The following is a 15,707-nucleotide window of genomic DNA, read 5'->3' as shown; positions in this document are numbered from 1 at the left end:
CGATCTCAGGATCTTCCACGCGATAGTAGTAGTATTGTAATATCAGTCTGTCTTTTACCATCTTGACCTCCTTTAATGTCTAGCGTGACATCGCACGTTTCTTTCTACCCCGCCTTGTCATACTATCCATATGCGCAACTTCTGCACCATCAAGGCCATGTGCATGACAGCTATGATATGCCAAGTGACGGACCGTCTCAAAAGGCAGCTCCCTAGCCTTCAGCTGCTTTCCCTTATCGCCTTACGTCAACGCTGAGATTATAAGCGCAATCTATTGCATTTTAAGCACGAGACTCCAAGGGGCGCACTCTCACCAACCACAAATCCCGTTTCATGATCTCCTGCCGGAAGAAGCCGGCGCGTTCATGTGTCAATGTTTTTCTTCGTTTCAGCTTTATCTCTACATTTCACAGCCTGAGTTCCTGCTACCACATCTTGCATGACCTCCTGCTGAGCCCAAACGCACCCAACACGCCCTAGGAAAAGTACGGGGATCGCACAGTGACATATCGAAACCCCCATTGGCTCCACCTAAAGTCACGCTTCCCGGTCGTAGAAAGCATACAGAATCCACTCATAAGAAACCTCACTATCGAACCGCCGCAGCTTCATCAAATCAGCCACATCACGACTCTCGTGGCTCGCCCATCGGCACCTGCAGAAGTTATGGCCCGACATACCGGCTCCTTGAAACAGAGGAAAAGGGACAGCCGCATCTCAAAACTCTTCCCACAGCCCATTCCAAGATATTGCCAACTACGCCTCCACCGCCTTCTTCCCGCCCTTCTTCTGCTCAACCTTCAACAACAGCGCGCGATTGATATGCGGCAGCACACCACCGAACGCGATCGTTGCCCGAATCAGCGTATCCAACTCCTCATCTCCGCGAATCGCAAGCTGCAGGTGTCGCGGAGTGATGCGCTTGACTTTCAGGTCTTTCGCGGCGTTGCCTGCTAGCTCCAGGACTTCGGCTGTCAGGTACTCGAGCACGGCGGTCAGGTAGATGGAGGCTTTGGCGCCGATGCGCGTCCGGTTGCGCGTTATGTTGCGCAGGTGGCGCTTTATGCGGCCGCAGGGGAACTGTGTGGTAGGAGAGGGTGTTAGCAGGCTGAGCGCGGCGCGTTGTGGTGGGTAGGTGGGATGCGAGGTCTTGGCGCGAGCCCGTGGGCCTTGTAGCGCCGGTGGAGAATCGTGGACGCGATCCAAGGCGACAGGTAGAGAGACGAGTGATGACTCACCTGCAGTCCCGCTTTCGCGGAGTGAGAATGTTGTTTCTTCGCGCTGGAGTCGCCGCCTTTGCCGCCGGTCTTGCCGCCGGTCTTGCCTGTCGCGCGAGGATAGTCAACTATCTTGTCCTCATTATTTCGAGTAGCACCGCTCTTGTCGCTGCACGATGCGCGAGCGGTTGACGCGCGTACCTTTTCCACCGGGCATAGGTGCGGCGCGTCTGGAGAATCGGGAAGATGTTTGTAATGGAGGGCTTTCGGTGTCGAGGTGTACGCGACCGAGATGGCGATATCAACGAAAGGTTGTTTTCGGGGTGTTGTGTTGATGCGTCGGTCGTGTCGGGCTGGAATGGGTGATGTTGTGGTTCGGACGAGGTGTTGGCGTTCGCGTTCTGGGCTCGGCGTCTGATGTCAAGCGAGGGATGGCGAGGCCACGTGATGGCGATGAGATTGGGGATGATTAGGCTGCAAGTAATGATGGTGTGCTGTTAATATCCTCTTCGTGTTGCTGTGAGCTCGTTTAATGTATGTTGGTCGTGTGTGAGAAGTCCGACAGTAATGCGACGGGACCTTGTAGGGACTGAGTCGAGTGCTACTCGTCGTCCTGATGCAGACTCGGTGATGTGGGAGCGGACGGACTGCCATTGGGCTGAACACTGTAAACTGCATGCTGTCATGTCAAAACTGAAGACTCTCGAAGTCTACAGCACCAGTATATCTTCTCCTTTCAAGTTGATACTGCCATCAATTTCGACCTTGATCACGTGCCAAGACTTGGCGAGCGTCCTGTTGCTGTGTGATGTTGGATTAGGGGTTACCAAGGAGCCATGAGGCCTAGGAAAGAGGAAAGATGAGGAAAGGTTCTTTGCTTGATCTCTGTCAAAGCTTGCTCAACCTATACTCCGTCCACGGTTGACGGGCCCATGCGCTGCGCTGGAATCGATGTGATACATCTAGCTCTTCCCAGTGGCACGAGAAGCACACACAAGAGAAAGGACTCTGCCGAAATGATTTTGGCGGCCTTGGAGAAAGCTTGCCAGGTTAAACAGTAAAGAAAGGGTTACTTACAAGGCTTACCTCATGACGGTATACACTGAGCCAAGGAGTTCTCTAAGTCCAGGGTGTAAAGCCATAGCAGTCGTAACCAGCGCAGAACTAGGCTGCTTGAACTACCTGTGGAGATCATTGCAGTGCTGTTTGTTACTAAGCTCCTACGGAAGCTTTAGAAGGACTCATAATTTATACGACCGCGTGGTATAAGTGTGCATCTCCGTAACTGTATGTGGTGGTGTAGCTGCATGGAGTTTGGATAGATCTCCCGTGGAAGCTCCGGCGTCCGGAAACAACCTCGCAAAATGCAAGTCTTGAGCTATGGCAAGGAACTTGATCAGTAGAAGTGCTATTAAATGTAACTCCGGTTATCATTGTAGCACTGTGTGATAAATATAAGAACGCACCCATGCATGATCGAGCCGTTTGGAACTGATAGACAAGTAAGCACGTGACTTCAACCTTGAGTTACGAAACGCTGAGGTCCTGCTTGTTAGGGAGAAAGTAATCGATAGGATCTCCCGCTGTTGATTGTCTGGCCGCAGTACCATGACGAATCTGTTATTTTGTTGACCTCCACGATGCCCAGACACTTCATGCCTGACTATTTCGAGCCCAACTACGGAAAATGCACAGATAGCGCCACCTAGAGCCATGCCGAAATACAATCCGCTGTAACTCATCAGCAAAGATATGGCGGGCCTTAAACATCCCATACTAAGCCCCGCCCGAACGCCGAACGCCGAACGCCATGCTAAACCTGTCCCCAATGCCAGTCTATAGAATCTCCTTGAGCTTCTCCTTCTGTGCCGCGGTCAAGCTCGTCGGGAACTTGATATTGACGCCGACAACGAAGTCGCCCCGTTCAGACGGCTTCTTGCTCTTCGGCATGCCGAGGCCGGGATACCGCTCTACCCAAGTCGGACTCGTGGGTCCGCCGCTGCTGACGTTGATCTGCTTGCCGTCGATGGTCTGCACGGTGCGCTTCCAGCCCGTGAGCGCTTCTTTGAGGTCAAGATCCACGGTTGTGCGGATGTCGTCGCCGTCGCGCTTGAAGTTGGGGTGTTCTTTCTGTCGAATGTGTTAGTCTCTGACACTCGACATTTAGCAGTCTCATAAGCGACTGTCCCAATACGTACCTCTTGAACAACAAAGTGCAAATCCTGCGTCCCGCCCTCAACCTGATCACCTACATCCGAGAACTTGATCTTACTTCCCGCCTTCAGGCCCTTCTTGATCGGCACCTCGAGGATCCGATCCTGCGTGCTCTGCTTCCCGGTCGCCTGGTCGTACGTCTTGCGCTTGATCTTCATCTTCTTCGTCGTGCCGTTATACAGCTCCTCGAGGGACACCGGGAGCGGCTTCTCCAGCACGGTCACCTCAGGTGTTGCATGTCTTCTTCCCGCGCCACCATTCAGTCCCTCCCCAAACCTTGAAGACGCCGACCGTCCCGCTCCAGGCCTTCCGCCCATCCCACCACCCATCCCCCCAAAGCCCCCACCCCCGCCGAAAAGCCCCGCGAGGTCATCATCAGGGCCCCCCATCCCCCCTCCCATTCCCCCTCCTCCACCCATACCACCGCTCTGCGCCCTCATAAACTCTGAAAATATGCTGCCCGCGTCCGAGAAGTTGAACCCGCCGCCACCGCCGCCGGTCGAGAAGTGGAACGTCCTTGCCCCGCCTGGGCCACCACCGCCGCCCATACTGGAGAAGGGGAAGCTCTCAGCGCCGAAGGGCATGCCGCCGGCACCGCTGGGGTCGAAGCCGCCCTCGGGGGGTGGAGCACCGCCGCGCAGCACGAATTCGAGGCCGTATTGGTCGTAGATCTTGCGCTTTTCGGGGTCGGAGAGGAGTTCGTAGGCTTGGGATACTTCTGTTGAGGGGTGAAAAGGCGTCAGTGATTGTTCCAAGGGGAAGGGGTGAGGAGGGGAGGAGGTCGCTAACCTTTGAACTTCTCAGCGGCTTGCGGATTGTCCTTATTCTTGTCCGGGTGCCATTTCAGAGCGGCTTTTCGGTAGGCTTTTTTGATCTCATCTTGGGTTGCTGTCGGGCTTACGCCTAGGAGTATTGGTCAGTACGATGGTTGAGAATGGGGGGCAGACGGGCTGTGGCCTTACCCAGCGAGTCGTACAGTTTGGTCTCTTTTACCATTGCAGCGAGTGCGCAGTGTCAATTGATCGTGTGTTTGTAGAAGAACGCCGCTTAGACGCTTCCGAGGTGAAGGAAGAGCTTTGAGAACGTATTGTTGAGGTGCAATAGTAGTGGGAAGTGCGAATGCTGCTGTCAGAGGCAGTGTGAACGAGTAAGAAAGAGCAGGCGTCCGTTGGCCGGCTTGGGCAGCCTGAGTTTCTCCCCCACACGCTGTGCACTCCGAGACAAACACGACCGACGTCACAGACCAATGAGCCGCTGCGAAGCTTCGAGAAGCTTCGACCGCCAAGTACCACAAAGAGAATTGTAACACCAACGCTTGAGTATAGATTGACGAGATCTATTTGCACAATAGAGAAAGGTATCGTGAGGCTTTTGTCTGCCGTAGGTTTTTGCAAAGAATAAAGCCACTTTGCCTGGGTTGTAGTGCTACGCGAAGGTTCATGGACCTACAAGGATCTATCAAGAACATTCTAGTAGGTAGCTGTATCGTCATTCAACGGGAACACAGGATGGAGTGCATAACTTTGGCGGCGCCGGGCAGGAAAAAATTGGCATATGTAACTTGAACTTCGTAGCGTGGAGTCTCCACATCTAGCTACAGCGTACCTAATCCCAATCTCAGAACAAAGACCAGGTTGAAGTAAAACAACCGGTGTGCACAAATCGCCAAATACCAGTTCAGTAACACTCATGACACCAGAACTCCAAGCTCGTCTACGCTCGACCAAGCGTATGGTACATGCAATCGACAGCTATGCAAAGCGCCCATTCAGCCAACTCGTCTACAACCAGAGTCTCTCGACAGGTAACGTTTATTCGCTATCGCTAGCATCACCGCCCTTAGACTTCCTCTTCTCCTTTTTCTCCTTCTTCGATTTCTTCTCCTCCTTCCTCTTCTTGCGCTCCGCCTTCTCCTCAGCGGTTTCGCCCTCATGCTTCCGCTTCTTCTTGGTAGAATCCCCGTTTGCGGAGACCGGAACCGGCGGAATGTGATCCGCAGTCGCTGGCTGGTCCACTTGCATCGAGTCATCAACCTCAGTCGGCGGGACTGGTGGCGCTGTAAGGACATCCTGCTTCTCCGTCTTCTCCGCAAGTGGCCTCGCTAGAGCATCGTCCATTGGGCCGTTGAAATCCTTGTAATCGGTGTTCCATTTGGCGGGCGTGTTCTCGTTGGGCCGGCCGTACTTGTCGAGTTTCCCGTCTGCCTTCATCTTCTTCTTCTCCGTCGCTACGGGACCGAGGCCCCATCTCTTCGGGTACAGATCACGCTCCATGATGACGCGCTTAATCTTAGCCACAACACCGTGGTCGCAGGAGGAAAGCTCGACAGTGGACATCATCGCGATGCCAAGAGCAATGGCCTCACCCTTGGTGGTCATGAGAACGACTTCCTCGTGCACATCAATGCCAGCCTCTGTTCATACTGTCAGCGAATGTTCTCGTCAAGAAATGATATCCGTGACGTACCGTAACGTAGCAGGCCTGGGATCATAAGCTTAGCACCATAGCAAACCGCATTAACCGCCGAATCTTTGACCACGATCCTCTTGTATGTCGTCAACAAACTCTCCAGCGGGCTGATCACCGTCCTAAGATAGCTCTCGTCCCGATTGTTATCCATCATCCACTGCGCATCCAGAACATCATGCAGCGTGACCATCTCACTCTCCTCATCCTTCGCCCCCGATCTCACTCTTCTCAGCTCTTGCATATGTGCGCCGACACCCAGCAGCAATCCAAGATGCACACACAACGTCCTGATATACGTCCCCGCCTCACACGAGACCCAGAACACGGCCAAATGCCTCTCGTTATCAAACTCATACAGCTTGCTCTCATGGATCGTCCTGATCCGCAACTGCCTCTTGACCGCCGAGATAAGCGGTGGACGCTGGAACAGCGCCCCCGTCAGCGTCTCGAGCGCGCGCGCAAACTGCGCCTCTCCGCCCGGCAGCGTATCGTGCAGCCTGATGACACAGACATACTCCTTACCCGCGCCCTGCTGGCTCTTGACGAGTCTCGTCGCGCGGTCGATGCACACAATAAGACACCCGGTGACCTTGGGGTCAAGCGTACCGCTATGTCCCGTCTTCTCAACTCTAAGAATACGCTTGACCCACGCGACGACTTCGTGCGAGGACGGATTGGACGGCTTGTCGAGGTTTATGACGCCTGAGCTGATGTAGGATTTGAGGTCGCGTTTGTGAGGTGCGCAGCCGTTCGGGATGGGCGTGAAGTGTGCAGTTCGCACGAGCACTGGTTAGTGGTATCAGCATACAATGTTTGTGGTAATGTACAATCCGAGCAGGATTGCCTACGCTTGTCGTAGTTTTTGAGCAGCAGTGGCCACTCGCTGCCGTCTACAGGCGGCGCGCTGGCTGCGGGCTTGATGGAGAAGTCCGTGTCTGCTGGAACGAGCGCCATCTCGAGCGAATTTGGTCAAGATGTGAGAAGTTCTCCGCCAGTAAATGCCTACGCTCACAACCCGCAATTGCAGCTGTTTGAAGCGGATGTTGCGGTTTTCTGGTGCGTCTTAATTTTCGTAAGTCCGTGCGGCGGTCAGAGCTTCAAGAATTGTATCATGACTAAGCGCTGCCTGAACAGCAATCCATGGATAGAATCGAATGTTGCTATTCTGCGGTATTATTGTTCAACTATTGGGCTGTTATGAATGCAATCCGATCTAAATAATTCCCTAGGAGCACCAGTCCTTCTTCGCCACCCCTCATTCGCCTCCGAGATGACGTCCGTGTCCCAGGACTTCTAGTACGTTGCTTGGTAAGAAGCAATCTTCAGAAAGCAGCAGTGTTCAAGGGGAATATTCAACCTCGATCTACCACAGTGTAGTTGGTCAGGTTGAGAAGGATTGGGTTACAATCTGAACATGAGAATGTTGTTCTGTATAGGGGTCACCGTAATACACCAAGAGTCTAGATCCAATCTACATAACTGCGCGCGGATTTGAAGTCGTAACCAAACGTAAACATGAACTCCACATACAGAATGCATGGAAAACACGGGTCAATCCTTCGCTAAGAGTCAAGATACTGACAGTCCCCAGGGTTGCCTCCTCTCCTGGTTCCGCTAACAAGTGAAGGGCATAGCCTGGCAACATCGAGATCGGAGCACTGTAGAATGACCGACCACAGTCTCTCGAGAGTATACCCAAAGAAAGGTGCGTTCATTGAATCCGGCCGACCCATCAAATAAGGCTGTTGGTGAGCCCAGCTCTCCGAGTCGATCAGCAGCTCATCCAGCTCCTCGTACGCTGATCGCTTGACACCGCGGATGCGTTGTGCAGAAGCGACGAACTGCCCTTTGTATGACAATAAGACCGTCTCACAAGTCGCGTTGTAGACCTCTCCATACATCTTTGCAACGATTCCAGAGTCATCCTTCCAACCCCACTGGTCGGCGCAGTTCCAGCAAGAGCAAACATGACCGATAAAGCCGAGGCTCAACATTCCGGTCTCGGGTAACAAGTATTGGGATATGCGGCAGTATATCTCCCAGGAATTGTGTACGTGAGCTTGAACAAAGATGGTATGCGCGGCAAGGTCGTCCCAATGCTCTATGATATGGAACAAGTAGCTCTCGCCTTCACGACCATAATTGGGACGCTTTGTGACGTTAAATGCTCCAGTCTCTTGCTTTAGGCTTTCCATGTCCAGGTCATTGTCCTTGGCAAAATAAAAAGTCTTATTGACCGACCAGAAACGTTTGGTAGAGCTTTCAACTTGGACACTATTGTGTTGATAGAAACAGACGATTCTTTGTACATGCTGACAACTACATCAAGGTCGCCCACTGGGTGATAGGCTCTGTCCAGCGTCGGCTGCATATCTTTTGACGGGATCCCAGAACCAGCTTGAAGGTTACTCCAAACATAAATCATCCAAATGATGAGAAGAAGAACTGTGCGTACATATCCTAGTGCGGACGGTTTCCAAGGGGTGTAAAAATCGTCTCCACGACGCAATCATGGTTGCGGGGCTGGGCTGGCTTGGCTGGAAATCTGCAAAGTTTCCGAGTTTGAATGTCTTTGTTCATCGTCTGAATGGGACGAACGCCTCTCGACGGCTGTTGATCCGAACTGGTCTACAGGAGGATTCTCCACTGGGGTTGAGGAAACACCAGCAACTGCTGCGTTTCCTATCGCTATCCGCTGACCAACCATATGCTTCTGGAAGGATAAGAATTGTGTGACAAAGCAATACGTCTTAACCGCTTGAGCGTCATCCATGTCCATAACAAGGCATCCAAAGAACGCGGTGATTTGTACCGGACTCGAAAACGGGGGTGGCGTTAAGGCCATACATGAGAGCGCGATCAGGCCAACAAAAGTGAGTGCGGTATCGGCAGTAGTAGGCAAGCCTTTGGAGCTGTCTTCGTGCGCCGGCAGCACTGTTCCAAAGCATAAGGTGACAACTACAAATGCCACGGATAAAAAATTGACGCAAAGCAACAACGGACTTACGTCTTCAACAGTTCCAACGGCAAAGATGGTATCTTCTGCACCGGCAGCCCAGCATCCGGTGATTACCAAGGACATGGGGATGACCACAGTGATAGCGATTTTCCAAGCGTCTGACCTGAAGGATTCTTGATCCAATTGCATCGTGGCTAGATGTTGGACACGAAGAAACCCTATGGAGATGCCGGCAAGACCAAGAGCAGGCATGGCAAAGAGCAGTCCATTGGCTGTTATTCTGTATTCATCGTACAGAATGACTAGGACCATGATTGCTGAAAGTACGTATCGAAGGGGCAGCGCTCTCCTAATCACAGAACCGCATAGATCTCTGACAGCCGATGCCTCCAACGTGAAGACGCACGCCTGGAAGTCGGATTAGCATAAGGTTCAACGATAGTTCCTAGGTTAAGCGCTCCCACCAAAAGCATTGCCATTGTCGGCAGATTCCGGAAATGCAACATTGCCTGTGCAAACAGTGGGATTGAAGCGGCAAGCGCGGTGCACGGAAACACAAGAATCTTCCATTTTGATATGGAGAAAGACGCCTTGGGTGTTGTTGGATCTGGAGAAAGCCATTTGGGCGTCAAAGTGGCGACTGGTGAAGCCCCGATGAGCTCGCGTAAAACGAGGACACTGGCGACCGCAAGCAATTGTGCGAGCAGGAGATGTAGTGCTAATGCCGTAGCTTGTCAAATCCAGTGCCCCTGTTGTACGATGCAATACGTACGGTAATCTGATTCCAGTCAGTGAATATTGCACAACAGTTCCGTGGTACGACAGTCTCATTGGTTATGCACTCACGATAGTTTGTATCGACCACGATGTAATTGGTGCTTATAAAAGCTGTGGCCGCCGAGAGAGGCCAAAGTCTGCCGAATGTCAGTCCTGCTGCTAACAATGGCCAACGACCATCTAAGAGGCGAAATGTGGTTACGCTGCGGCCCAGGCTATGCCCCTGGGTTCAGTCCTACTGTCTCCGGGCTCCGGCGGTCCGGCGGAATCGGTAACAAGAGGCTGTAGCTCGAAGCTATCCAGCTCCAGGGTCTCCACGTTAAGGCTTACCGGTAGCATCACAAGCGTCATCCCGTTCTATTGCGAGCCTTGGGACCGTGGGAGACGAAAGGCTGCTGAACATACTAGAGTACCAGTTCCCTCCGACGGTTCGTGCACGTCGCTTGCTGTGCCACATCAACGAAAACTTCCACCCTTTCTCCAAGTAGCTTACACCTCAATCTGCTCTCGGCGACACCAACCCTCAGCATCATGGACGTCTTCTGGAACGCGCCACCGGTGTCAAGGTGAGTGATGTTCTTATTGTCTCCCTGTCCTTGAACTGAACGCGGTTTCTGATGCTGATCTACAGAACCTATGCAGCAGCCGCCTTCGTAGTGTCGGTCCTTGGATATACCGGCTTCATACCTCTTATGCCCTTGGTGTTCGTCAAGCCACTGGTTTTCAAGCTTCCTCCTCAGATATGGCGCGTTGCAACGGCCTTCCTGATCACCGGCGACAAGTTCGGCATCATATTCGATCCATACATGCGTACGTAAGGTTCTAGACGCGGCATGCGATTATAGGCTCACATGTTGCAGTGTACACGTACGGTAGTCAGCTAGAGGTCGGATCCTCCAGGTTCTCAAGACCTGGTGACTTCTTCACATACCTCGTGTTCCTCTGTACGGTCATCGCGGTAGGTCGGGCACTCTTGCTTTCGATAGCCTCTCCCGTCGCCTTTCCTACGTCATGATTCCAAGTTTATATCTATCGCTGCACAACAGCACCTCGAATATCTGCCCGCCCAGCCATTTCTAGCTGAAGCGGTTCCTGGAATCGAGGGAGATTACCCTTGCACTTCGCACGGATCCATCATTCGCAAAAATTATCCAGGGTCTGTGTGCGGTGTGAGCATGGTGGGAACGTCAGTGAGAAAACTGAGCAGACTTCATATGCTGCATCGGTGGTTTTGACTCCCTACATACTTTTGTTTTTCCTTACTCTTGATTTCCATGATTATGCGATCAACGTACCGGTCGCACATCACACCGCCACTCTGGACTATCCCCAGATGTACTTGTACTAATGAGGAACAAGGCCACAGCCGGGTTCTACTTGGATGCCTGGCGCTTCATAGACGGTACGTGAGATCTTGGTCGAGCCTTTGCACGCTGCGCCTCTAACCTTCGGTAGCCGTCACCCTGGCATTCGCGTACACCTTCGCGCAAGACAACCCTCGCAAGAAAGTCTCAATCTTTATCCTGACGTTTGAGGCGCGATGGCTGCCATACGCGCTGCTCACTTTCACCTTCGTCATGGCCGGCCCGTACCAAGCAATGATCCAGGCGACTGGACTGCTTGCTGCGCATCTCTACGACTTTCTCACCCGCATCTGGCCCGAGTTCGGAGGCGGCAGGAATGTCGTTGTCACCCCGAGGTTTGTGGGAAGATGGTTTGGCGCAGACACTGCAGGACGTCCCATCACCCGAGGGTATGGCACAGCCTTCACGCCACAAACTGCTGAGACGAGACCGCATGAGGCCGGGTGGTCCTCTGGATGGGAAATCCCTGGAACCAGTTGGGGCAACAGGGGACCGGGACGCCGTCTTGGAGGCGAGTGAGGGATTGCGAAGAGGGGATTCTGGTTCTCTGGCGTTACTCTGTCTCAAAGCCTGATTACACGAATTAAACATTTGACCAGTGGTAGAGCAGGGTAGCAGCTATCTAACAGCATCGACTTTATCATCCAGACAGCCGGGCCTGTATAGTACGATATGTACTGATGATCATGTTGCGCTTGACATGACTCGAGTGCTGCCGGCAACCTAGCGCTACTGGATCTTTAACCGCCGTGCACTAAGCCTTACGATCTCCAAGCCACCGAGCCACTATGTATATAGTAGCACCAGTTTCAGCATAAGGTTGAGGTGGTACAGAGCTTGTTAATAACCGCCGCGGTAATTAGGCGCGATGGTGACGAAGCAACAACACTACGCCAAGAAGTATAGGTACGCTAGCTACAAGCCGCTGTGCACTCCGCAACGTATTGATTGATTGAGTCGGTACGGCACCGTGTCCGGCCCAGCTATAATGGGGTTGGTCGTACGAGATCGAACTATCTCTCACAACTGAACGTAGATGCAAGATGCAGATGATCAGCAACCAGGTTTGAGACTGGCGATTGGCGAACAAGCCGCGCAAGCAATCAATATCACAAGAGGACAGGAATGAAGTGCAATTTCATGATCTATAGTGATCTTTGCAATACAGAACGCGGCAATATGAAGAGTGAGCTACTTGCAGACAACACAGAAAAATACCAAATACAACGCGCAAATTACAGAGAAGCCAAAACAACCCGCAAGCGACAACAAAATACACCTGTACACTGTAACAAATAAGAGCAGAGACACTGCAACAACCAAATGCCGGGATCTTCGAAAAAGAAAAACCGTCTCTCGTAAAGATGCGCCTTGTGACTTGAGACGACCAGCTTTTGTCTACCATAACTTTCCCAGATAGAGCCTCCGAGTCTGCAAGCATGCGCTGAAACTAGGTCGTAGCCTCCGCGAGGATCTCCAGAATGTTCTCGAGGTTGTCCTCATTGGTTATGAAGTTCTGAAAGTTGCACCAGCCGTTGACATCGAGAAGGAGGCTCGCAATAGGAGCCTGACTGAAGGTGTCGTAGATGTCTTTGCAAGGCGGCTCAGTGCCAATCTCGCCCATGTAGTTCTCTTTGTGCTGCCCTGGAACACAGCCGGAGGAGCTGAATGCGAACATCCTCTGTCCCGGACTCTTTGCAAGATAGACGGAGCGGGTGCTAGAGTCTATGTTGACACAACCGCGCAGCGGTTGTTGGTGCCAAGTCTCTTTGTTGCCACCCTTGTTGTCCCGGCTATACGGTGTGTGAGATAGGTACTTGATGGCACGGACGCAAGACGGTGCCCACTCACCACATCTCATTTGGGTACTCATTCACTTTGGGGAGCGCCCTTGATTGTAATGCTGCAGCATTGACTAGACTAATCCGAGGCCGGCAGCCATAAGAACAGTGACGAAGAGCGAATGCATACTGGACGTCGAACTCTAGGAAGATCAGCGAAATATGCAAATGATACAAGACTTTAGTGTAAACTCACTGGAGTTCTTCTAGAGGCTTTCTCACCTGGAAGAGATGCTATGCTTGCTGATATGGAGCGAATCAAGCGTTGAAGGCTTAGAGTAAGTGACAGGCTCCGAAGTGCTCTAAGATGCTCAGATGAACGAAGTCTGAGGTACTGGCGGTCGAAGTCTTTGTCTTGCGATGTGGAGGAGTTGCTGCAGCCGCGATCAGTAATTGCTGAAGGATTTTGGTTGACATGGGAGGAGCTTAATGATAGTGCGAACACACAAGGCGTCGTCGGTGCGCCCTGGACATTTCGGTAATGACAGTCCGATATCCATTCTGGCGCCTAAAGACCAGGACAGCCTGGATTCATGGTATGTTGTTACTCGTTCCGGAGGATGTCCGCCATTTCCTTCAATTCTCGCATTTCCGCAACTTCCAGTGCCGAAACCCCTTCAAACCCTTTGATGTGTCGATTTGCGCCCCTCTGCAATAAGAACCGCACTCGTTCCGCGTCTTCTCTTTCCACCGCACGGTGTAAAGCGGTACCGTAGTAGACAGTCGCGGCAAGAGGTTCGTACACCCTTTCAACGCAGTCAATGTCGACACCATGGTCGAGCAGGAAGGTCATGATCTCGAAGGTGTCTGAATTTGTCCTTTCGCTTGCTGCGGCGGAGATCAAGGCCATCGTATCCTGTAGATTCGCACCGTGGGAGATTAGATATTTGATGGTATTGAACGAGCCGTTGTAACCTGCACTGTCAAGTGGCGTGAATCCACGACGTGATGGAATGTTTGGATCTGCACCGTGTTCAAGATGCCACTTCACCAGATTTTCGTCGGTAACAACGGAACTATGAAACTTGTTAATTGTCTAATGCTTGCCTTGCTGCATAATCAATCTCAGCAATATCTGGTCTGAGTTTCTTACCCAAGGGATGTGATCCCCATCCACCATTTTGCATTGATATCCCATCCATGATCCAGAAGGGCTTGGTAAATACTAGTCGACTTGCTTTCCTTTGCGCCGCTGAGAACGTTATCCATGATTCCTGCGCCTTGATCCAGGAGGAATGACACGAGAGCAGCGTGGCCATTCTTTGCTGCTTCAACGAGCGGTGTCTGAAGAGCGTTCTTCAGATTCTCATCGGTTTCTCGCTGAGAGCTATCTCCATCCGTCGCCCCCTTGGCTGTAGCTGTTGACCATTGCTTAAGAAGCGCCATTACTTCTTGGAGGTCACCTTCGGCACTAGCACATTCCATTGCGCTAAGCACATCGTGAGCGGTTTTACCATTGAGAGCCGACATTCAGGAAGAAGGCCCGTTGCTGATATCAAAAACCAGAACAACCATACAGTCAGCCTGACAACCTTGGATTTGACGGCCTTTGATGTGGTGGAAAGAGTGCGGAGGACAAGGTGGTGATTTATGCAACTTACAAGTGCGCGAATGGAGTCTTTACGTCCGCGGCGAGCGCTCGAGATACGAAGTGCAAAGTTATGTAGCCTGAGGTGGGGGCAAGGGCGTCATCTGCTACAAATCCCTCAGAGTTTGCGTCGGTGTATAGAATCAAGGGCATCCAAGCTGCTTGCATCGGATTGGGTTTGATCGTTCCAGCGTTCATGTGCTTCTATGTTGAAGGGGAAGACTGAGTGGTGCTATGACCTTGTTAAAGTTGATTGGCTAATCTTCGATTGTCGCTATGTATTTCGTCCCCGCATCCACTTTAGATCGTAGCTTATCACCATGCATATTCGTGTTCATATCCTGAAGAGAGTCTGGAACCAGCGACTGCCAGTAGCCAACCCTCTGCTATCGCAATACAAAAGGACCCCCAACCTCTACTCCTTCCCCTTCGCAGCAGCGCCCTCCCGGCCCCCACGCTGCGCCGCGCTTTCCTCAAAGTCCATCTTATACCGCTTCCACACCTCCGCATCGCGCGCAATCCGCTTCTCCGCCCTGATTTTTCGCTCATAGGCGAGCATGCGTCTGTCTGCCTCGATCATGCTGCCGACTGCCATGCCGGACATTTGGAGGTAGCTTTGTTTAAATGTTAATGTACTGCAAAAACCGTGTGGCTATGACTGGGGGTTTGAGGTCGAGGGGTTTGGGGTTCAGGGAGTGTAAGAGAGGGGAAAGAGTGAAGAGGGAAGGCTGAGAGGAGAGGAGGAGAGGGGAAGGGGAGCTTACACTTTAAATTGAATGGTGAGCCCACGATAGATAGGGGAGAAAGCATAGGCTGCTGCGCCGAGGACGCCGGCATAGATGCCCCACTGGATGGGGAACGAAGTATCAGCACAGAGACTATAGATACACAAAGAGCTACTGGAGTATAGAAGCGATTTGATCCAGTTTTGTAGGGCTTTGAGAGTAAAAGATCCAGTAGAGAGAGAGATAGCAGTGTCGTGTGACTCCGGGACAGATGAACGGCAACCACTAACGATCTAATCAACCCACGAAACGAAATCGGTGCATCGAGCGAATATGGCAGTGCTCAGCAAACAATGCACGATTAAATCCTTTAACAGAAAATCGACTTCTGGCTGCACGAGACAAATCACCATGAAGAGCAACTCACCCTCGCAGCCCCCGTTAACGCCCCTCTTGCAGCCTCCCAGGCAGCCTTGTTGACCTCCTCATCCTTCTCTAAGCTGCCATGCCGGCGCATCGTTTCAGGTCCTTAGGGCAACATACGTGGACGATT

General features: G+C 52.2%; 7 protein-coding genes across 7 annotated transcripts; 1 reads left to right on the top strand and 6 right to left on the bottom strand.

The window, feature by feature from the left end:
- Window positions 1-756: 756 nt before the first annotated feature.
- On the bottom strand, window positions 757-1,434 carry W97_05836 (histone H2A.Z; the record flags this gene model as incomplete). Its single annotated transcript, XM_007783717.1, has 3 exons — window positions 757-1,080; window positions 1,239-1,324; window positions 1,419-1,434. 3 exons carry the CDS (start codon window positions 1,432-1,434, stop codon window positions 757-759), a joined length of 426 nt encoding a protein of 141 aa, XP_007781907.1.
- A 1,619-nt stretch (window positions 1,435-3,053) lies between these two features.
- Window positions 3,054-4,427, bottom strand: W97_05835 (uncharacterized protein; the record flags this gene model as incomplete). Its single annotated transcript, XM_007783716.1, has 4 exons — window positions 3,054-3,347; window positions 3,416-4,149; window positions 4,221-4,334; window positions 4,394-4,427. The coding sequence occupies 4 exons, from the start codon at window positions 4,425-4,427 to the stop codon at window positions 3,054-3,056; spliced, it is 1,176 nt and encodes a 391-aa protein (XP_007781906.1).
- Window positions 4,428-5,242: 815 nt separating this feature from the next.
- Window positions 5,243-6,854, bottom strand: W97_05834 (centromere/microtubule-binding protein cbf5; the record flags this gene model as incomplete). The annotated part of the gene is made up of 3 exons (XM_007783715.1): window positions 5,243-5,844; window positions 5,898-6,686; window positions 6,749-6,854. 3 exons carry the CDS (start codon window positions 6,852-6,854, stop codon window positions 5,243-5,245), a joined length of 1,497 nt encoding a protein of 498 aa, XP_007781905.1.
- Window positions 6,855-10,167: 3,313 nt separating this feature from the next.
- W97_05833 (uncharacterized protein) lies at window positions 10,168-11,519 on the top strand (the record flags this gene model as incomplete). Its single annotated transcript, XM_007783714.1, has 5 exons — window positions 10,168-10,202; window positions 10,268-10,446; window positions 10,497-10,594; window positions 10,996-11,038; window positions 11,092-11,519. 5 exons carry the CDS (start codon window positions 10,168-10,170, stop codon window positions 11,517-11,519), a joined length of 783 nt encoding a protein of 260 aa, XP_007781904.1.
- Window positions 11,520-12,450: 931 nt separating this feature from the next.
- Window positions 12,451-12,856, bottom strand: W97_05832 (uncharacterized protein; the record flags this gene model as incomplete). Its single annotated transcript, XM_007783713.1, has 2 exons — window positions 12,451-12,793; window positions 12,852-12,856. 2 exons carry the CDS (start codon window positions 12,854-12,856, stop codon window positions 12,451-12,453), a joined length of 348 nt encoding a protein of 115 aa, XP_007781903.1.
- A 529-nt stretch (window positions 12,857-13,385) lies between these two features.
- Window positions 13,386-14,266, bottom strand: W97_05831 (uncharacterized protein; the record flags this gene model as incomplete). The annotated part of the gene is made up of 2 exons (XM_007783712.1): window positions 13,386-13,857; window positions 13,935-14,266. 2 exons carry the CDS (start codon window positions 14,264-14,266, stop codon window positions 13,386-13,388), a joined length of 804 nt encoding a protein of 267 aa, XP_007781902.1.
- A 578-nt stretch (window positions 14,267-14,844) lies between these two features.
- W97_05830 (uncharacterized protein) lies at window positions 14,845-15,671 on the bottom strand (the record flags this gene model as incomplete). The annotated part of the gene is made up of 3 exons (XM_007783711.1): window positions 14,845-15,043; window positions 15,194-15,276; window positions 15,582-15,671. The coding sequence occupies 3 exons, from the start codon at window positions 15,669-15,671 to the stop codon at window positions 14,845-14,847; spliced, it is 372 nt and encodes a 123-aa protein (XP_007781901.1).
- Window positions 15,672-15,707: the final 36 nt, after the last annotated feature.

This window comes from Coniosporium apollinis, assembly GCF_000281105.1.
Source record: "Coniosporium apollinis CBS 100218 chromosome Unknown supercont1.28, whole genome shotgun sequence".
NCBI lineage: Eukaryota > Fungi > Ascomycota > Dothideomycetes > Coniosporium > Coniosporium apollinis.
This window is presented reverse-complemented; position numbering and strand designations above follow the sequence as displayed.